The following is a 23475-nucleotide window of genomic DNA, read 5'->3' as shown; positions in this document are numbered from 1 at the left end:
TTAAATAATGAAGAACATCTCATGTATTAAACATTTTTCTTATGAAATGATTCTGAACATAATTTAAACTTTGTGCGTTGGGCATCAACAATCAATACCATTATTGTCTTATTTCTCATTTTCCAGTTTTTCTGGAAAATAGCCAACAGGCTGGTACTCCCAGTGCATCTGCTTCTACTACCCACCTCTCTCTTCCATCTGCCCTCTTACCTCCAAATTCTGATTTACTGTCTCTTATCTATGGGTCATAAAACCAAATAACCATCTGTAGGTGTTACACTGTGTTCATCACCTCTTTGAGCTGTGTAAGTGGAGGGAGCATCCATACCAACAAAATCAAGGATGCACAGGACCATCATAGAGTATGTTAAGCTAGGGTCAAAGACTAAAAGCCTTTCTTTTAAACTATACTTCATGGCTTTCGAGCTAAAAATGTGTAAGTGCTATTGAGGGTGCTTTACTTTCAAGTGAGATGTTGTAATAGTGCTTCATATAGGAAGATACTACTACTAATATTCATTAATGTTGGCTGAGAATAAAACCCAGAACTGGAGAAATTTAGGAAGAAAATAAACGAAATAAGTTGTCCAGCAGAGGGGAGAGCCAAAATAGGTGACTGGCCCACCTCCTTACCCCACAATCTCTAGGAATTACACATCATACAAGGAAACAGTCATCTGCTTGGTTCCAAATGAGTTTCCAAATAAGGCACAATGACTAATTTTCACATAAATTAACTAAAATTTATTTTTCACGAATATGGACATCCACGCATTAATCTTTGGGTATCTTGGAATTTTCTGGGGTTGGGCTGAGCTGGAGTCCTAAATTAAGCATTAAACTAGTCTGGTCCCTAAGCAATACAAGTCTGTTTTCTTGCCATGAAGGCTAGGTTCAAACAATGCAACAATTAAATTTTTCCCACAATCCAGTAATTAACAATTTTCCCCATACTACCAAAGAACACTTTGTATTATTTTCCCCTGGAATGGTAGAGGATTTATACTGCTCCATCCATACTTTTCTCTTAGTCCATAGTGTCCAAAGGTTTGAAAAAAACATTGTTATTTGCTGGTTCTCTAGTCTACCTAGTCCTTGATTTTTACATTTTAAAAAAAAATGCACATTGGTGGTCCAATCAACTTCATATAGTTTTTTATGAAATATTGAAATGTTTACCAAATAGTTCATCAAATATTGAGAAAAAATTTGAGGTAAAATTTGCAGTGGAAATTTAAGGACATTTTGTATTCACATACTTGTGGGAGCATATTAAAAACCTCCTTTTCAGTTTCTATAGAAATATTAAGAAATCACTGTTCTCACCTGGCTCCATTCCTTTGAGACGTCTTTGACATTGACTTCATCACACCCACAAGTCAGTAACTTTCCCCAATTTCCCTTTTTGCCTCCTTTTGTTTGCTATCTTCCCCCATTAGAGTAAATTCTTTGATGGCAGGAGCTGTCTTTTGTTCCCCCATTTGTATCCCCAGCACTTAGCACAGTGCCTGGCACAGAGCAGAAATATAATAAATGTGGATTGATTTAGTCTAAAAATATTTTTCAAACCTTTCCCATTTTGAAAATGTGTAGAAGGCCAAGAACAAAAGGTCTTTCATAGAGAAATGGATTAAGGGTAGAAACTAAATCTTGAATACTCTCTTTTGTTTTCATGACACTATTCTCTTCCTTCTTCTCCTATCTAACAAGCCTCAGTCTCCTTTGGCTAGATTTTCATCCAAACCATGCTCTCTAATCTTGGGTGTTTAATAGGGCTATCTTGGGTCTTCTTTTTCTATACTATTTCACTTAGTGGTCTCTTCAGCTCTCATGGATTCAATTACCATCTCTAGGTTAATGATCTTCAAATTTACCTATCCTGCACTAACCTCTTTACTGATCCTACAGGATGTCCTGTAGACATCTTAAATTTAATATGTCCCAAACTGAACTCATTATCTTTCCCCCAAAATTCTTGCCTCTTCCTAATTTCCCTATTAATGTTGACAGGACCACCATTATTCCAGTCACTTAGGCTAGCAACCAGATGTCATCCTTGACTCCTCACTCTCACCCCCGCCACATCCAACCCGTTGCCAAGGCCTGTTGATTTTGCCTTTGCAACATCTTTAATAAACACTTCTTTCTCTCCTTTGATACAGTTAGCAACCTAGTGTTAAGTTCTTATCACCTAATGCCTGGACTACTGCACTAGCCTGCTGTATGGTCTTCCTGCTTATCTGTCCCTACTGAAGTCCATCCTCCACTTAGCTATGATATTGATCTTAAAGTATAAGTCTGACCTTGTCACCACCCCTACTCTATCCCCATTCAATAAACTCCAGTGGTTCTCTATTACCTTCAGGATCAAATATCAAATCCCGTTTGGCATTCAAAGCTTTTCATGACCTGGCTCTTTCAGTCTTCTTACAGCTTACTGTCTTTCATATACTTTTGTGATCCAGTGATTCTTGTAGTTCCTTGAACAAGACACTCCATCTCCAAACTCTGGGCATTTTTATTGGCTGAATTCCACACTTGGAATTCTCTTTCTCCTTATCTCACATTTCCTGCTCTCCCTTCATGTCCCAGCTATAATCTCCCCTTCTAGAAGAAGCCTTTCCTCATTCCCTTAATGCTAGTGCTTTCTCTCTGAGATTATCTCTAATTTATCCTGTCTTTATCTAGTTTGAACTTGGTTATTTGCATAGTTTCATTCATTAGACTGTGAACTCCTTGTGAGCTGAGGCTGTTTTCTCCATTTCTGGTACCTAGTACCTAGCCCATATTTGGCACTTAATGATTGCTTGTTAACTGACTGAACAGTGAACTTCTTGTCTGCTTAAAACTGATTCTATTTGTTGCCTTCTCCATTCCTGAAACAATTGCCCTGCAATTCACCTAAGAGGAAGTGCCATCTTTCTAAATAAAAAATGATTACCATATTGATCCAGGGAAAGGAATTCCTTCAATCCTTCAGGTAATTGTTCTCTAAGCATTAACTTTGTCATATTTAATATTTTTTTCATTTGTATGGCACTTACTTCAATTAAACAGGCATTTCTCAGGTTCCTACTATGTGCAGGGACTATGCTAGGTGCTAGAGAAACAAGGACAAAAATTAAACAATTCCTGCCCCTGAGGAGTTTACATATTGTCAGCAGCATATTGTCAACCAAATAGCTGGTGCAAGTCCCTGAAACAATTTTATTTAAAATACTAATATTCCCAACTTCACATTAGCCTAGTGAAGGAAAGAATTGAGTACTTATTAAATGACTATTCTATCTGTTGAAGTAGAATGCTAACCCCAAACTGGATTTTCTAAAGTAAAAATGCTTGGATATATTAAATTAATATTAAATAAAATTATTTCTGGCAGACCTAAAACAGAGTACAATATTAATATTTTTTCAAGAGTTAACCTGCAACAACAATAAAGGTCTAACGCAGAGTGACATTTTGCTCATTCATTCCTATAAACGTTAAGTCAAATTGCCTTAGGTCCGGAGGGAAGGAGCCATTTTGGTCAATTCATTTCATTATTCTAAAGTGTATGCCAAATATCTTTCCATTTTTGATAGTTAATTCAATTAAAGAAAGAATATGAAGTGCTCTGCACATAGCAGACACTGCTTATTAAATGTTTGACTTGAAGTATTTTACTAAAACCATGTTTAATAATTAGCAAAACAGACCAGTAAAAGTTGCATAATCCTTGAATCAACTGTAGAAATTTAGTGAAAACCTAATAATTGTATATTTATACAGGATCTTTGAAAAAATGATATATGTAGATGATTAAATTTACTATTAAATTTAAAAATAACTTAAAAATATTTCCCATGTTAATTTTGTATGTGTTATGATACATATTTAAAAATGAAACACAAAGTAAGCAAAGCGTCCAAATATTTTGCATTGTCCCCCAGATTAAAGTACAGCACAGATTTCACTGGAGTAACAATGAGCACCAGGATATAATTTTTCTTTTTAACTTGGCTCTTTAATTACTCAAATGGCAGCACTAGTCAAAAAAAAAACCCCTACTATGATGGCATGCACTTTATAAACATTTAGGAAAGCACTGTAAGGACTGGGTAGTCATATGAATAGAAAGAAACTCAAAACCACCTCTTTGCCACCTCTTTTATAAAACTGTAGTTTTATGTGCCCCAAATCACAAAACTAAAAATTCTCTTTTAAAGTTTCAGTTGGTTTTGGAGACTATGAATTGAGGATGCACTCCTCTGGAGTTTCTCAGTCACCAGATCTTCCTTTGCTGTGGCTTTGATAACTTCACACACGCCTTTGTGTCCAAGGATGCAAGGCAAGCTTAAAAATACTTCATTCTTTATGTTATAATGCCCCTGAAATGAAGAGGTAAAGATTATATATAGGAGATATATATCACTGACAAAGAAAAGAAGCTAAAATTTTGTTCTTTTAAAAGTTATTGAAGAAGATTAATTTTCCTTCTTTATCTTTTTTCATTTATTTTTTGAACCTAAGATCTCATTATCAGAGGCAAGTAAAAAATTACTAATGTCACCCAAAAGCATATAAGCCTCAACATTCATTGTTTCTGATTCACAGATTGGAGCTGGGAGGGACATTAGGAGTCATTGAATTCCAATCCCTGCCTGATGGATGAATCCGCTCTGTGACACTTCCAATAAAGGATCATCCAGTTTCTACTCTAATACCTCTAAAGAAAGAGAATCTACATACTATCATACCAAAAAAAATCCATTTAATTTTTTGGACAGCTTTGATATTAGGAAGTTATTCTCTATATATTGAATTTGCCATGCTGTAATTAGAAAAGCATAGATTTAGAGTTGGAAAGGAGCTAGAGGGCACAAGAGTCCAACTCCTTCTCTTGAGAGTTAAGGAAAGTGAGGCTTAGAAAGAATAAGTGATGTGGCTGTGGTCACACAGCCTGGACATGTCAAGAGTAGGAAATGAAACCAGTTATTCCTGATTCCACATCCAGCACTACACCATGCCACCCACCAGTCCTAACTCTTCTTTCTGGTGCCGTGCAAAATATATCTAAATTATTCCTTTTCACTTGAAAACCCTTTAGATACGTGAAGTTGGTTATCATGTGCTGTCCCTTTCAAGTCTTCTCTTTCCCAGGTTAAATATATTCCTACTTTTCCCAACCATTCCTCCTATGACATAATTTTGAGTCCCTTTCACCATTCTAGTCATACTTCCAAGGACATCATAAAATTTTCTTATGTCATTTCTAAAATAAAGCACCCAGAACTAAACTATTCTAAAGGTAATCTGACTAGGAGAGAATAAAGAAGGGATATCACCTTCCTTGTTCTGGACATTAAAAATCTATTACTATAAGCTAAGAATTTCATCAGCTTTTTGGCTGCCACATGACATCAACTAAAATTCGTCAGTCTTTCATATAATGTGCTTTTAAAGCACATTTCCCCATAGCGTACTTATGTAATTTAAAAACCCTAAATATAGGACTTTGCAATTATCTCTTGAGTTATTTCCTCTTGTTAAAATTTACCATGATTCCAGCCTGTAGAAATCTTTTTAGAGTCTTATCACCTAACACATTAGCCACCTTTCCAAGATTCATATTAATACTGGGGGGGGGGGGGGCGACAAACTAAACTATGGCTTAGTCTTACATGCAGATACAGCAGAGAACAATGTTAATAAAACAGTCTAATTTTTAAAAAAATCTGTAATTTTCAGATGCCTCACATAAAAGAAATGGACTAAAAACACAAACTCCCCAGATAGTTATTTTATCCTATGACAATGGAGATATTTATGCAGATAAAAACATCAAATTACACTAACAAAAGTAAAAACATAATGATACAAAGAGAATAAAGTTTACCTTTGCTAAAACTGATACAGAATGAACTTTACTCTTATTGTTTATGATACTATCAACTAGGTCAGAAACAGACAGACCAACAGACCAGGATCTTTGACCTTTTACTTTTAATATTTCCATAGCTCTAAATCAGAAAAGAAAAAAAAAGTCAGAAAAAGATACATTTAAACTATTCTTAATTAGCTCTACATACCATATATAGTATAAGAAATTTTATGGCACATGAACATGATTTCTTTAGGAACTACTTAGCAAATTACCTAAAATCTGATGATAATTTAAGGTTTTCTTTAAAGGCAGTTGCCTACAAGCTAAAAGTTATCTTCATCAATAGGTATTTTTATTCCTTTTAAAAATTAAAACAATATACATTAATCTGAAAATAAATCATTATGTAGAAACATTGCTTTCTTTGGTTATAACTGGACTAAAAATTTCCCGATTGTCACTTAGACATTCTATTGGGTGTGTGATCTCATCAATCTGGATGTTTCCTCCAATAAGGCAGATTGTTGCCCATCTATCTCTGTCCATCCTGTGAAGCTCTTGTTCAGATTCTCCTATAAGTTCATTACAGGTGGTCCTTATATTAGATTCTAAAAATATTTGATGATAGAATTAAAAAAAATAAAGATCTAGGCTGTCATTTCAAATGGAATAGAACACAGCAAGGGAGACTATATTAATCTTCCTATGACAGCTGCAGTGAGGGCAAAGGAAACTGAGGCTCAAACTAGGGACATAAAAACCTCCCACAGGAGAGGCTAATCTAAAATGTAAAGAAACAAAAATAAACTAAATTGCACTGTGATCTATCCCAGGGTGATATTGTTATAATAGGATAGTGACTTGTGTGGCATTTTAAAAAGGCAAGCCAAAGACAAAAAATGTGTTCTTATTTACCCAGCATTGTCCAAGGGATAGAGAGGCCATCTGGCAGAAGAAGAAAGTTATTTGCTATAATAGAGGAGGCATAAATTCCCTACACTCTACCACAACTTGATGCTATCTGCATCTAGAGAAAGAGCTGATAAATAGAAGTATATATAGAATAATTTTGCACACATGTACCTATTTGTGTTTAATGGTAGCCATCTCTGGGGTGGAGGTTGGGGGGGAGAAGGGAAGAAAAAAGGGGGAGAAAGAAATTCACATAATAATTTTATCATATATTTAAAAGGAATAATAAGTTGTACATAACATATTTGCAGTTTCATGTGCAATATCATTTTTATTATGTTATGGAAATGCTTCTTTTATTTCATAAATAAAAAAAAATTAATTAAAAAAAGAAAAGCAACCAAGGGGAAAAAAAGGAAGTCAACCTCCAATGACTTTGTTTCCTGTGATGAAAATCTAATCTGCCCTGGCTAGACTGATAAAACTGAGTTTTAGAGCCTGTAGAATTGAAGACCGCCTGGAGGCGGCTAGGTGGCGCAGTGGATAAAGCACCGGCCCTGGATTCAGGAGGACCTGAGTTCAAATCTGGCCTCAGACACTTGACACTAGCTGTGTGACCCTGGGCAAGTCACTTAACCCCCAATGCCCCGCCAAAAAAAAAAAAGAATTGAAAACCTGGGCTATTAACAAGGGCTAACATCACTAGGGTGAAGGCAATTAGAGAGCACCAGCCTGAGAAGATAGGAAAATTACTCTCTCTCACACCGTAAAAAAATTCCTTAAGGAAGAGCTTAATACTTATAGCCATTTAGAAATCCATGAAAAAGATAAATTGTTTGTAGATTATAAAACCCCTGCTTATTTCACTCCAATGTCCCTTAAATATTACCTGCACATTCAAACAAAATTTGTATCAAAGACATAAAAGAATTGTAAAATTTGTTATACTTACGCATTGTAGATGTGCCCATGCTAATTTTACTTGCAATGGCCAAACAAGTATTTAAGTCATTACTACAGGTACAGATTGTGAAGCCGACATTTTAAAATTTGGATAAATGCAAATCTGAGCAGCAACATGGCCTCTTATATTAAGAGAACTGGCCTTATGCAATGGTACAGAAGAGTTCCAGGGAACTCATGATAGAAGAGGATCTCCAAATCCAGGAAAAAAAAAAGAACTATGGAGTAGATGCTGAATGAACCATACTATTTCTTTTGTTTTTGGTGCTGCTGTTTTTCTATTTTGAGGTTTTTCGTCATTGCTCTGATTTTTCTCTTATAACATGACTAATGCAGAAATATGTTTAATGTTCTTATATGTGTATATATATATATATACACACACACATATATATGTATATATGTGTGTGTATATATATATATATATATATATATATATATATATATATATATATATATAAATCCTATATCAGATTATGTGCTGTCTAGGGGAGGGGGGAGGGAGGGGAGGGAGGGAGAAAAATCTGAAATTGGAAAGCTTGTATAAACAAAAGTTGAGAACTATCTTTACATATAATGGGAAAAAATACTTTATTAATTTTTTTTTTTTTTGCAGGGCAATGGGGGTTAAGTGACTTGCCAAGGGTCACACAGCTAGTAAGTGTCAAGTGAGTGTCAAGTGTCTGAGGCCGGATTTGAACTCAGGTCCTCCTGAATCCAGGGCCGGTGCTTTATCCACTGCGCCACCTAGTCACCCCAATACTTTATTAATTAAAAAAAAAAATGACTGAACAAAAAAAAAAAGAGAGAGAAAGAGAGAACTGGCCTTGAAGCCAGAAGACCTGGCTATTCAAGTCCTGCCTCTGAAACATAGTGGGTTTGTGACCTTGACCAAGATATGTACTCAGCACAACCTGCCCTGGAGAAAAAAGCTGCTCCCTCCTTCCAGTGCCCTAGACCAATGAAATCAGAGATCTAGTCCCTAGCCCTAAATGTAAATCTACACTGAAATGGGTTCTTAATTTTAGCATGTAACACGGACACAACTGGAGTCCATACAAATAAAATTATGAAAATGCCTTAAGATACATTCATTTTCATAAAAAACGGGTTGGCTGGATTATTGAAAGAGATTAGACTACCTAACAGAAACCAGGGGGCTGCTATGTTTCTGACACAAAATGAAGTTTATTTAAAATTCATGTTGTTACCTGTTGGACAGCTGCGCCTGGAAGCTGGGAGCCACTGCTTCTTCCTGACTAACCCATATAGGTACTGGGAATTAAATAAATATATGGATTAAGAAGAAATAAGAGATCCTTTGTGCTAAAGAAGTACCTATACTGAACTTAGTACAAATGTCTTTTTTTTCTCTTCTTGATACTATCACATTTATTTGAAATAGTAGATACCAGATTAACTGACTGAATGACACTTTCCTAGTTTTTTATTCGGGTTCCAGGTAAAAAGACATCCTTCCCATTCTTTCCAAGTTTTATATCCCTGGTCTTTTTTCAGATCCCTGAAAAAACATCTGGGGCCACCTAGTTTCATTACATGAAGAGATAAAAACATCAGCTAAACATAAAAGCTGGGACCTCTTAAGTCTAACTGTCTAAGACTGTCACCAGCAGAGGGAGTGCATAACCAGTTTTCAACTGGATATAAGCAGCTCATACAATCCTAGAAGTCAATCTTTTGAGATGACGACCATTATAAGCATATAAGGATCAGATTACAACTCAGATTCTATTATTCTACCAGTGTTTTATTCTAATTATTCCATCAGTATTTTGGCTGACATTGTTAACATTACGGTCCACTACTGCCTTTTAGAGACTTTTCCAATGAAGGTTTATATGCAAAGGCTGGATGTGCTACTTGTCAGCTGGCTGCAGTAGGGATTTTGTTTAGGTACCAGTTAGACTAGATGGCCTCTGGGATTCTGAGATTCTATACTAATTTTATGAATTAAAAAAATGAAGTTCATAGAAATTAAGGGACTTCCCCATAGTCACCCAGCTAGTGACTCAAACATAGGTTTCTGACTCAATGCCCTGTGTTCTTTTTCCAATATAATGATCTGAAAGGGATAATAAATTTTCCTGATTTTTTTCCCACCTAAATCTATATGGAAACCAGCATACCTAAACAAAACTAATCTTTCTTTCTCCATTTAAAATATGATAGAATAAGCTAATATTCATTAACTCACTATATATTTCTATTAACTTTATATATATATATATAAAATTAAAAATCTGTACTTGTTTCTCCCATTAGAACATAACTCATTTCTTCAACATGAGCAGGAATCTTTTCATTCTTTGTTTTTATATTCCCAGTGCTTAGAAAAGCGCCTGGGAAATAGTGAGTACTTATAAATACCTGATTAACTGATTAAATGATATGTTTTTCAAGGGTATTTCATAGATTGACACTCTCAATATAATGTTAACATGAACAAAGACAAAACTAAGAGCAATTGTGTATACTGGGGAAATATAGTCAGAATCAGCAGAGCTTTTCTGAAACTTTTCCCACACTTAGATGTGAGTTGATCAAAAAACATTTTAAATAATGGATTTAAATAAAATTTAAATAACTTTAAAATAAACTGAGCACTTCCCATTTGCATAATAGCATTGTGTTAAGTCCTACAGAACAGAGATGTCAAACTTATAGGTCTCCAGTAAAACTCCTGCCCCAACCAGATTAAAATGAAACTGGGAAATGTTAATAAAAGATATACAAAAGGACACAGATAATGTTAATTGATGGCTAAGTGAAAATGTAGCTGTTTCTATTTGAGTCTGACACTATTGCTGCAGAAGCCTTAGAGGTCAAAGAAATGGAGTCTGCAGGGTTGAGTTGGGAGGTCTCCACTCTCTTAAAAGATCCTGTCCTACCTAGACATTCTGATGAGATTAATTACAGAGAAGATCTTGGGGGACACCAAAATTAAGACAGTCTTTCCCCCAAATCACCTAATATCCTGTACCTATTTAATTCATTCAATCTCTCAAAATAAGGTAAGTGGTTGAGCAGCCTCACTTTTCTGCAGACTTGCTAGCCACCTGACAAGTACCCATCAGCTGATGCTAATTAAATTTTTTTTCTATCTTTGCCTCTCGATTTAATGACCTTCAGTCAAAGGGAACTTTTCAGTCAGTTTTAAGTCATGTCCAATTCTATGTGACCCTATTTGAGGTTTGTTTGTTTTTTTTTGGCAAAGATACAGGAGTGGCTTGCCATTTCCTTCAGCTCATTTTACAGATGAGACAAATGGGGTGAAGTGACTTGCCCAGGGTCACACTGCTACTAACTGTTTGAGGCTAGAGTTGAACTAAGGAAGATAAATCTTTCTGACCCCAGACCTAGCACCCTATCACTACTCCATCTAGCTGCCCCCATCTGGGGCCATTTCCAGTTGTCCTGATCTATATCTTGCCACTCGACTGAGATGACTCTGGAAGAGCCCTGCCTCACTTGAATCCAATTCACTTGCAAGTCTTGACATCACTTTCCTGATGTCATGGTCCTCTTTAAGAATGAAGGACAAACAACAACCTAGCTGCCCCACAAAGGGAACTAACTAGGTGGAAGGAATTATTCTCCAGAAAGATCTTAAGACCTCTAGGTGGAGATATTCCCTAGCACTAATGTTGTTAAGAGTTTTACATTTCCTTTCTATTTGGCTCCAGGATGGACACTTTATTTGTAAGAAAAAATCGTGTAGCCAAGCTAAGGCTTTCCTTATGATATAATTTAGCTGAGACTTTCAGCTAACTTTATTTTAACCTAGGTAAGAAACTGGTCAGGGTTAAAAGACTTTCTGGCTTAGTTTTATGACAGTCATTTTGTAGTTATAAAGCTCAGGCAACTCCTCTGTGTGTTTATTGATCAATTTACAAATTGAACTGAGGTAATTGTTCTCTTTAAGTATCTTTTGATGTGTAAACCTCCTTCTCAATTAGTTTATTATAATTTCTATATCTTTAAAATGTATATTTTTCCTTTTCCCTTTCCCTTTTGGCAGCTATATTTTTTTCTTTCTTTTTTCTGTTGTAACTGGTAACTATATAAGCCTTAGGAGAACTTTGCCTATTGTCTAGTGGCCATTTAGAACCCTGAATTTGTGCTTTAAGCACATAATAAAACTTGATTTTAAAATGTCTCTATATTTTGATAAATATGATTGGCAGCAGTATAAATGCATGATTCCTTAGACTTTCTATGCACACAGAAGATACTCAATAAATACATGCTGCGTGAATATTAACTTATGTCAGATAAGGCCTTGATTAGTGCTAACACATAACACTTTTCATCAAATCACTCTGGACTGAATGCCTGGGGGAGGAGGAAGATGGTAGTTTAGGAGAGTATCAAGAGGAAGAATGACACTGAAACCATCCCAGGAGAGAATAGAAGGGAAAAGAAGATGACTGAAGGTAAGAAGTTCCTACACAGGGAAGAGCAGTGAGAGAGGCTATGAGTTTCATGTATTTAAGTTAACTATAGGAATGGAAAGCTGGCATCAAGGTAAGCCTTAGGCACTGTGCTTCACAAGAAAATAGTTACCTTATATATCAATATCTAATAAAATTTCTTGGTCTTACTTACTGAATGGAATATAGTGGACTCGAGTCAGCTCAGACTCTGAGGCTGGGGTCTAGAAAGCACCCAGCCCCCAATCCTTGTTATTGCTAGGCCACTCTGTCCTTACTCCATCCTGTTGATGAAGCACCACCCCCCTTTTGTTTTGTGGCCAAGCAGGGTGTTGTAGCATTCTCCCTGAGAAACACATATTTTGCCTTAGTGAACATAGTGTACCCTAACCCCCTCTTTCTTGCTGTCTCCTGTTAGTGCAGCCCCATACTGGTACCACCCCTCCCTTCTTGCATTCCTAAGCCCCCTATCTCCTGGTACCACCCCCCCCTTTTCCCCCTTTCCCCACCTTACACCGGTGGAGTGGTTTCACAACCACTTGCACCCTTTCCCCCTCCCATTCCCCCAGCTCTCGGACCTAGCTGAGCATGCCTCTATACCCTCATCATGAGCTCAACACGAGTACCAGGGTGGGATAAGATTGGATGTTAGATTGTGAGCCCACCTGGTACACGAGGGCAGTGCCCCCTCAAACTTCTATAAAAACCCAACTCCTGAGCTCATCAGCATGCTCCTCATTCCTTGCATGGTGTTGCCCATTCTCATGAGAACGAAATAAATTTGTCTCTGCTTGACTCAGTTGTCTCCTTGAATAATTTAGGTAAACTGAGGAAACTGTCCCATACACTTATCCTTGAACCTACATGAAAATAAGTATATATAAAAGAGAACAATTTCACTAGAAACTCCTATTTTGTTTCTAGTAGTAAATCTACTGGCCACAAGCTATGAAATCGTAGAACTTCTATGCTCCTGGGTACAACATAATGGAACCCCAAAGATCACTTGTGATGACATGTTCCAAATTAAAAAAAAAAAAATCTGGACTACTTTACCTTTGTCTTCCCCTTGTTCACCAATGATCCATACTTCCTTTCCTGAGTTCTGTGCTTTCAAAATATTTGTAAGAATATATTGGAATCTCTTTGAATCCAGATTGCATCCAATTCCTATCACTTGATTTTCAGGAAAGGCACTCAGTTTCCATGCTGCATATGTCATGATTTCAACTAAGCATTGGGTACAAGCAGGAAAAGCACAGCATTACTTCCTAGTAGGCCACCACTTTAAAAGCTCATGAAGAAAACCAACATTCGTTAGGTGTTATGAAATAAATTACACTGGAGCCTCACTCACTCTTCTTGGCATCCATGAAGAGGGTCCATTTGACACTCCAGAAACCAATTTACTGGAATAGGCTCCAATATAGACCTTTCACATATTGTATTTTACTCTAAAGAAGGAATTCTCAACCATGGGTCTATCAATAAACAGATTTCAGTGGGTCTGTGAACTTGTGTGTGGGAAAAAATGACATATTTATCTTCACTAACTGAAATGTAGCTTTTCTTTTAATGATGAATGTTAGGTGACAAATACTGTTCTGAGAAGAGGTCCATAGGTTTTCAAGACTGCCAAAGAGCCCATGACATAAAAAAAGGTTAAGAACCCTCCTTTACAAGGAATATTGTTACAAGAAAATTTTAATATATACTTTACACATATGTTTGACAGTTAGATTTCAAAACTGCTTTAAGTTATTCTATCACAGTAGATGATGTTAAAAGAACAGCATGACACAATGGAAAGAGCTAGTCTCAGAGTCAAAAAGGCCTAGACTGAAGTTCCATCTCTGACCCATAGTAGGTGAACAGGCAAATCGTTTAACCTCCTGTGCACCTAGCAACTCTAAGCCTTATAAATTGCAAAGCAAGTGCAAATTTGCATTGGAAGGGGGATTTTTGTCACCTGGATGTTCCCTACACCAAGGAAATCACAAATACAAAAAAACTGTTAAAATCATAGCAAGTTAATAGATTCCTAAAGATCCCTAAAAGACCAAGTTAATGATAAGGAGTAGAATACTCACTTTTATGACTAATATTCCTCCAGAGAATAATAATTTCTTCTTAACAATCAAGTTGTTTTTCTCACTAGCCTAAAACTGGCATTTTAATATGCGATTCATTACTATGCAGTATTATAATGTTATTGAGTTTTGTTTTGTTTGAAGTGGGGGAAGCAGTCTGGACCTATGATTTCATAAATTTAGGAAATCCCTAAAAAGGAAATTCCATCTACCAAAGCAGGTCATGAACTGCCCCAATTTATACTCTTTTTTTTTTTGGCTGTTTTTATTGAGGGGCAATGAGGGTTAAGTGACTTGACCAGGATTACACAGCTAGTGTCAAGTGTTTGAGGCCAGATTTGCATTCAGGTCCTCCTGAATCCAGGGCCAATGCTTTATCCACTGCACCACCTAGTTGCCCCCCTCCCCCAATTTATACTCTTAGAGTTGTGTAGGAAGTTAAGTGATTTGAGCAGGTTCATACAGTTATTTTGTATTAGAGACAGGACTTGAACCTAGGTCAGCCTGATACCATGGCTGGCTCTATATCTACTACACTATATTACTTCTCAATAGTACAATAATAGTGAAGGCTGGGTATATACATAGGGTGTCCTAAAAGTCTTAAATGGCAAGTGTCTACTTTGTGCTGGTACCAAAAATATAAAAACAAACATGGAACCCTCCCTGCTCTCAGGAAGAAAGTATGTATGCAGCAAATACAAAACAAATACAAGGCAGTTTAGGGAGGGAGGGAACCTATAAAATGTGGTTCTTGAATGGAATCTGATAGGTCCTCCTTAGATCTCAGATTCTTTATCTATGAAATAAGAGAGTTGGAGCAGACAGCCTCTAAGGTGCCATATATGTCTAGACCTATCATCATATGAGATTATTTCTTATTTAACTAGCAAATCAAAACTAGCAGGAAACAAAATCTGTAAAAAGGGTTATTTTTAAAAATTGTTCTCTGACTTAGATGCAATATAACTTTGGGAAAGAAAACTTTTTTAAAGAATGAAGTAAAATAATGCACTTTATAAAATATGTTTAAAATGCTCAATGTATTATATTTCAGTGGAAGTATTTGAGTATTTTCCTGCTGAAAGTTTATCTGACAATTCTGAATATGCACATACACAACTGATTCTTATTCTCAGGAGTCAAACAAATGACAGCTGACAGGGCCATGTAGTGGCCATGTGTTATGAGATGAGTAAGCCTGAATATTTACCGGAGCTTCAAGGACACTAAAAATAGTCATGTTTTAGCATCTGTGGTCTGCACCAGACTACAGTTACATGAAATCCTCTGGCAGAAGAAGAAGCAGTATTGAAGGATCAGTGAGGAGTAGTTAATTAATACTGCCCAAAGTCTTAGGGACTATTTTAATTTTATGTTGTCTGAGTGCATCTAGTTTTCATGTGTCTGTGTATTTTACAGCAGAATTCACAAAGAAATTTACATGGTTCTGAAAGAAATAAGATAGGAAGATAACTATTGCTATGTTTCTTAAAATAAGTAAAAAAAAAAATCAGCCATCAACTTTACCTGGTTGAGAGGCAACAAGCATCACACTTTGTGGGCTGTAATGTCCTAGAGCTGGGACAAGCTCCCTGAACATGTTCACATTGCTCTGTATGACATCAAGGTAGGTCTGAGAATTTCCCAAGGAGTTAATGGTGAAGATCACAACTTTGGAATTCCAAGAGGCAGACAAGTCTGATGAATAAAGAGAACATTCAGACATCAAGGTACAATTTTTGATATTTTTATCAAATTCTATAAAATGGCGAACACTTGTGCTTTTGCAGTACAGTCCCTTATGTAGATGTTCTTAGGATATAGAACCTATAAAGATGAGCTCTGTTTCACTATTTTCAGCAGGGAAAGGAAAACCTGCATCATTTGGCAAAATGAATCTGGCAATAATTAAAATTAAAAAGATCTATTGCTGTTTTTAAAAATATTGAATTTTAAATTGTTGAATACAGGACAATGGAACCATCAAAAAAACCTTTTCAGTTCAACTGAAAATATTAAGATTTTTTCCCGAAATATATAATCTTTTCCCAGACTTTTCCTTTTAGAAAAATGAGTACAACAAAAACTAAGACCTCTCACAGGGAAATGGATTTTGATAAGAAAACTTAAGACTAGTCTAGAGAAGATCATTGCCTCCCCATTGACCTAAAAAAATTGGCTCCAAAAACCACCAAAGGGGGGCAGCTAGATGGCGCAGTGGTAAAGCACTGGCTCTGGATTCAGGAGTACCTGAGTTCAAATCCGGTCTCAGACACTTAACACTTACTAGCTGTGTGACCCTGGGCAAGTCACTTAACCCCAATTGCCTCACTAAAAAAAAAAAAAAAAAAACACCAAAGGACAACGTCCTCTCTGTCATTCAAGGTTAAGCTATAGATCAACATTTAAATCTTCTAGTCAAAAAGCATTAATTAAGCCCCAATTCAGTGCCAGACCCCATGCTAAGTACTGGGTATACAGACAAAGGCAAAAACAGTACCTGCCCTCATGGAGCTCACATTGGAATGGGGGAGATAACATTCACCTATGTCCATGAAAGATAAAAACAGGACAATCTTAGACGGAAGGAGGATCGGTCCAGTTTTCTTGCATGATAGGGAGGAGGAGAGCATCCTTGCCTTGGGGAACAGCCAGAGTAAATGCCTGGCACCAAGCAATGAAGAATCTTGTTCATGGAACAGCAAGGAAAACGGTGTTAATGGATCTTAGGAGTACCTGGAGGGAAGTAAGGTATAGGAAGACTCAAAGATAGGAGGGGGCCAAGTGGTAAAGGGCTTTAAACACCAAATAGGATTTTATATTTGATCATGGAAGTAACAGAGAATCACTGCAGTTTATTAAATTAGGGGGTATGTATGACAGTCAGACCTGCACTTTAGGAAGAACATTTTGGTAGCTGAGCTCTAGAAAATGGACAAGAGTGGGGAGAAATCTGAGGCAGGGAGATCAGCCAGAAGAGGTGGTTTTGTGGTTGAAAGGGAGAGAATCAAGACAGACAGACAGACTCTCTCTCTCTCACTCACACACACACACACACACACACACACACACTCTCACACTTATAGCAACTCCTTTTTGTGGTTTGCTTGGCCCTGGAACATAAATTTACTTTGTTACTACAGCCAGAGGTAGAAAGTACAAAAATGTAATACTATTTGAAAATCTCCCTATTATGAAGTCATTTTCAAAAGAAATACAAGCTAAAAACAAGATGAAAAAACACTACAAATCACTAAAAATTGTAAATAAAATCCTCTCCCCAACAAAAATTAATTTTTCCCGATATATATCTATTCTATATATGAACATATATTTATTTACACCATGTGAATGTAATAGGATACTGTCATTTGATTCTTATATAATTTTAGCTTTTCAGTTATGTTGTGCCTCCCCAACTAAATTATAAGCTACATACTTGGTGCCATGCATTTCATGCACATGACTTTACACATTGTATAATACTCAGAAAGTCCCAGAGTTTCCCCTCCCGCATTTCTTTCAGATTTTGACATCTGGATGAATAAGAATGCTGTAAGGTTTGGGGAACCTCTCCCCCCCTTTATACCCTATATTCAAATAGGTTGCCAAATCTACCACATTTCTCATTCCCATCTCTTCCTACTCATGAAGCTCTCACCTTATTTTAAGCCCTTGTTGCCTTTCACGTAAATAATTCTCTCCCTACTCAAATCCACTCTATACATTGCTGCCAAAGTGATTTTTCTATCTAAATTTTCAGTTCTGATTGTCTTCTCTTTGAACAATTAAGCAACAGGCAAAAATTCCTCACTCAATAGATAAGTGGTTAAAACATATGAACAATTATTAACAACCATATGAAAGAATATGCTAAATCACTAATAAGAAATGAAAATCAAAACAACACTATAAGGTTTCACCTCATACCCAGCAAATTGTCAAAGATGACAAAAGATAGGAATAGTTAATATTGGATGGCTTGTGAAAAGCCATATACGGGTGGAGCTATGAATCAGTACAGCCATTGTGGAAAACAATTTGAAACTATTCAAATCATGTTCACATTCTTTGAGGCTCCACTATAAGGTATATACCCCTAGAGAGGTGGTTGACAAAAATAAAAGTCCCATATACAAAAAAATATTTAGAGCTGCACTTTTTGTAAAAGCAAATGACTGGGTAAAAAGCAGATATCTATGGACTGGGAAATGGTCAAACATATTGTGGTAATTGAATATAATAGAAGATTACTGTGATGTAAGAAATAAACATAAATGCAGAGAAGCATGTAAAGATTTATATGAAGTGATGCCAAATGAAGTAGGCAGAGCCAGAAAAACAATATATTAAATGACTACGTGGGGGAAAACTAGGAACCACAATCATTTCACTACATTTTGACAGGCTAACAAAGTGAAAATTCCTCCAATCACTTAGTGGACTAATATTAGAAAGAACCCCCAACTTCTATGAAAGGACAGTAAAGCAGATTGTCTCATACACTGTTCTAACAGCTGTCCTTGGATAAAAGACCCTAAAGTTTTGTCTAAAAAAGAACTGCTTCAACAATTATAAAAGTATTTGATCTCTTTCCAATGTCTCCTGGCCTTGAGCAGGAATGCTTTCTTACTCTAATAATAAATCCTGCTAAATACATTTCAAATATTCCTCTTTTTCTCACTTAGCTGATCTTCCCACTCCCACCCTAACCCTCTCCTAATATATTAATAAAAATTTATTTCAAAAAAGATCATTAACAAAAGTCCCTCTCTTGTACTTCCATTAAAAATGTCCTAAATGCAAGTGTATGTAATTCTGTTAATTTAATAATGCAAGTCAAGAACTGTTAAGGCATCCTCTGAATGTCTTTTTGAGTTACAATATTTTCCAGAAACACTGGACCCAGAACATACAGAAGGCCCTGAATGTGTCAAGTATGAATCCTTCCCTCCCCCTGCCAACTGACAATTTGTTGTTTGCACCCCCGGAGGTGGATTCCCTGTGTGTGTCCTTGGGAGGCAAGACAGGCACCAGTCAATCTGTGCCAAGTTGGGAAAATGCTTGTGCAGCTGGTGTCCTTTGCAGATAAGAGGACCCTCATAGTCTAAGAGTTCCCAAGGAAAAAGAATTCGGCTTTTGTCATTGTCATGCCTCCCCTTCGGAGGAGTTCTGTCTTTTCCCCACCTTTACTGCACCTTTCCCCATCCTGTGCCACATCCCTTCCTGGTATCTCCTCCTTCCCTTGTCCAACTGTTATAAAAATGCAAACTGGGGCAGCTAAGTGACACAGTGGATACAGCACTGGCCCTGGAGTCAGGAGGACCTGAGTTCAAATCTGGCCTGTGACCCTGGGCAAGTCACTTAACCCCAACTGCCTCAATCAATCAATCAATCAATCAATAAAATGCAAACTTCTGTATTTAATTGTGAACTCTTTAGTTCCACATAAGTTTGTTTTGTTTGGGTTTTTTTGTGGGGCAATGAGGGTTAAGTGACTTACTTGCCCGGGGTCACACAGCTAGTGTCAAGTGCCTGAGGCCACATTTGAACTCAGGTCCTCCTGAATCCAGGGCCCATGCTTTATCCCCTGTGCCACCTAGCTACCCCTTCCATATAAGTTTTATGACACGATTGACTGTTGACAAAAATAGTTCACCTATCTATCCTAAGTTGCAGCTAAATGCTGCTGATTAACTGTGTACTCTAAGTTAGCCTGACAGTTATAAAAACCAAATCTGTATGGATCTACAAGACTCCTAGGGATCTGAATTTACCATTAGTGAAAGCATGCCAATAAATCTCTTTACTTTCAGACTGGTCTTTGACATTCATCAGACCTGACCTTCACACTCAGGGCTATGCCTCTTCCCAAAAGGTCAAGAGGATCCCTCAGTGACTAAAACAATGAAAGAACCGCCACAAAATAATAAAAAGTGAATGCTGCACAATGAACAAGCTTGGCCAAAAGATTTAATACTGGCGACAGCTACATGGTGCAGTAGATAAAAGCACCAGCCCTGGATTCAGGAGGACCTACGTTCAAAATTGGCCTCAGACACTTGACGCTGGCTATGTGACCCTGGGCAAGTCACATAATCCCCAATGACGTGCGCCCCCCCCCCCCCCAAAAAAAAGATTTAATACTGGCTAAGAAACAAAAGTCAACCACTGGAACAGACTAGGTACACAAACATAATAGTATTGCGTTTGATTAAACCTGAAGAGCGCAGCTATGGAGGGTTAGGCATTCATTATAATTTTACAAAAAGTGTTGGGAAAACTGGAAGCCAGTCTGGCAGAAAGTAGACATTGACCAATACTTTACACCATAAATCAAGACAGGCCCCAAATGAATATATGACTTAGACATTAAGTGGGATATCATAAACAAATTAGAGAAACAAGAAAAAATAACTTTTCAGATCTCTGGCTAGAAGACTAATTTACAGCCAAAGAAGAGAAAGAGAGGATAACATAAGATAAAAAAGGACAATTTTCATTACATAAAATTAAGAATTTTTTGTAAAAAACAAACAAAAAGTACAGCTAAAATTAGAAGAGAAGCAAGTAACTGGGGGAAAAAACCTTTTTAGCAAGTTTCTCTTTATAAGGGTATCATTTCCAAGATACATAAGGAACTGATTCAAATTTAAAAGAGTAAGAGCTATTCATCAGACAAATGATCAGAGGATATGAAGTTTTCAAAAGAAGAAATGCAAATTATCAAAAGTCACACAAAAAATGTTCTGAATCATTAATAACTAGAGAAATAAAAACTCTAGCAATTTGAATATTCTACCTCATACCCATAAAACTGGCAAAGCTGACCAAAAAAGAAAATCACAAATTTGGAGGGGCTACAGGAAAATAGGCACCTTAGTCTGTCCTCCATTCATCTACCAAAGTGATTTTTCTAAAAGGCAGGTCTAACCATGTCACACACACCCAACTCCCCCTCCTCAACTCAATAAACTCCTCATCACCTCCAGGATCAAATAAAAAATTCTGTTTGGTGTTCAAAGTCTTTTATATTCCCCACCCCCAAGCTCCCACCTTTCCAGCTTTTTTACATCTTACACATATCCCCTACCCTCCATGTATTCTTCAATCCAATGACACTAACCTCTGTGAGATTTTCCCCACCCCTTAGTTATGAGATTTAATTATGAAAGTAATCAGTATATCAACTGAAAATGGTGATAGATACTTTATTCTATTTTATTTGTAGATTAAGTGAACAATCGAGCTAATCTCAATGTTGGATGATTAGAAAATGCTGGATGATTAGCAAGGCTGTACAATCATCAAGTTTTGCTAGAAAGTATCCCAAGCCATCATTTGTTGTGTCTATACATCATCCTCTCCATCTCAGCATTTGGTATTTAATAATTCTAGTTGGTAGATCGTGATTCTGATTAGCAAACCTAAATAGCTTCTAGCTAACATCTATTATATCACAGTTTACAGATCATGGTATTCCCCACTACTGGCAAAGCTAGTAGCTAGAAAGCAAATTTTGGCTAATCAACCAATGATTGAAAATTTGAGAAGTTTGTCTAAAATTTATAAGCCCTGTGAGGATATAAAACTCTGGTGAGACCCAAGCTCAGGGTCTCTCAGGACCTACCCCTTGTGATGTTTAAAATCTAAATTGTGGTGGCCTTAAATTAGAAGCTTCAGCACCAGTCTTTGGGCATTAAACATTTATTAAAGCATGCAGGTGTTCACAAGGAGTTCAGAAAGTTAAGAAAAAGCCTATCTTGCATAAAGTTCAAGCCTGGTTGGGTTTTTCCTCAAGCCCTCCTCCAGGAGCCTACTTTAATCAGGAACTCTCCAGCAAGCTGACTGTGGAAGCTTTTTATAGTTCTGGAACAGAGGCGGTCCTTACACACTGCTTCAAGCTGATTGGTTGTCGTCCAAATCCATTGGTTCTGAAGGTGTTCTCAAGGTGTGATTACAATCCAGTTAACTTGAAGTAGGCTAATCAGCAGTTAATCACTCTCACTTGATTCAATCAGTCTAGATTAATCTCCAGGTGGGTCTTTGAGTATCTGCTAAATCTCATTATTTCATCACACCCTGATTGAGACTGGCTTTATTGTGAGACTGGCCCTCCCCCAATAAACCTATTTTCTTCACCTTGAAGACTTTGTTGTGTCTTTCCTTCATCAGACTTAGAAATTTTTGCAACACCTCTTTGACACTTCATTCCTCAGCTTCAGTAATATTTACTATTTGTCCCAAATTCCTGAAATACTCTCCTTCCTCATCTCAATCCCTTAGTTTTCCTGGGTTCCTTCAAGTTCCAGCTAAAATCTCATATTCTACAGAATGCCTTTTCAACCCTTAGTAATAATGCCCTCCCACTGTTGATTATTTCCTATTTATCCTGTATATAGCTTAGTTATACATAGTAGCTTGCAAGTTGTCTCCCCTATTAGATTGTGAGCTCCCTGAGATCAGGGAATATCTTTTGCCTTTCTTTGGATCCCCAGCACTTAACATAGTACCTAGACATAATATGATGATAATAAATACTTATTGACTGATTAATAGACTATTGGTGGAACAGTGATCTAGTGCAGACAATTCAGGAAAGTAATTTGAAACTATGCCCCCCCAAAATCACTAAGCTGTGCATGCCCTTTATCCTAGCAGTACTACTGCTAGACAGACTCTATGCCCCTAAAGAAATCAAAGAAAGAGAAAAAGGTCCTGTATGTACCAAAATATTTATAGCAGCTCTTTCTGTGGTATCAAAGAACTAGAAACTAAGGGGATATCTATCAACTGAGAATTAGCTGAACAAAGTATGGTTTATGAACATAATGGAATACTATTAGACCATAAGAAATTATGAAAGGAACAGTGTTAGAGGAAACTGAGATTTGCATGAACTTATACAGAGTGAAGTGAGCAGAACTAGGAAAACAATTTACATATTAACAACATTGTAAATATAAAGAACTTAATGTAGTATTAAAAGCTCTCAGGCAAGGTATAATGAAGGGTTAAAAAATGATAACTGTTTTAATGCCTTTGATAATGTCTGATCTCTGGGGCAGCAGCTAGGTGGCGCAGTGGATAAAGCACTGGCCTTGGATTCAGGAGGACCTGAGTTCAAATCCAGCCTCAGACACTTGACACTTAACTAGCTGTGTGACCCTGGGCAAGTCACTTAACCCTC

General features: G+C 36.9%; 1 protein-coding gene across 5 annotated transcripts in view; it reads right to left on the bottom strand.

The window, feature by feature from the left end:
• Positions 1 to 721: 721 nt before the first annotated feature.
• The window catches only part of UEVLD (UEV and lactate/malate dehyrogenase domains), a 73217-nt gene continuing 50463 nt past the window's right edge, over positions 722 to 23475 (bottom strand). For 4 of the 5 annotated variants that reach the window (XM_043973205.1, XM_043973206.1, XM_043973209.1 and 1 more), the window contains 5 exons: positions 15813 to 15983; positions 13249 to 13422; positions 8953 to 9016; positions 5879 to 6002; positions 722 to 4370 (listed from right to left, as the gene is read on the bottom strand). In XM_043973205.1, coding sequence (XP_043829140.1) covers positions 4203 to 4370; positions 5879 to 6002; positions 8953 to 9016; positions 13249 to 13422; positions 15813 to 15983 — 701 coding nt within the window. In that variant the 3' untranslated portion in view covers positions 722 to 4202. The remainder of the gene's footprint in view (positions 4371 to 5878; positions 6003 to 8952; positions 9017 to 13248; positions 13423 to 15812; positions 15984 to 23475) is intronic. The other variant, XM_043973208.1, reaches the window with a different exon arrangement.

The sequence above is a fragment of the Dromiciops gliroides genome, chromosome 6 (genome assembly GCF_019393635.1).
Source record: "Dromiciops gliroides isolate mDroGli1 chromosome 6, mDroGli1.pri, whole genome shotgun sequence".
Classification (NCBI taxonomy): Eukaryota; Metazoa; Chordata; class Mammalia; order Microbiotheria; family Microbiotheriidae; genus Dromiciops; species Dromiciops gliroides.
The sequence above is the reverse complement of the archived record's forward strand: the minus strand, read 5'-3'. Positions and strand labels throughout refer to the sequence as shown.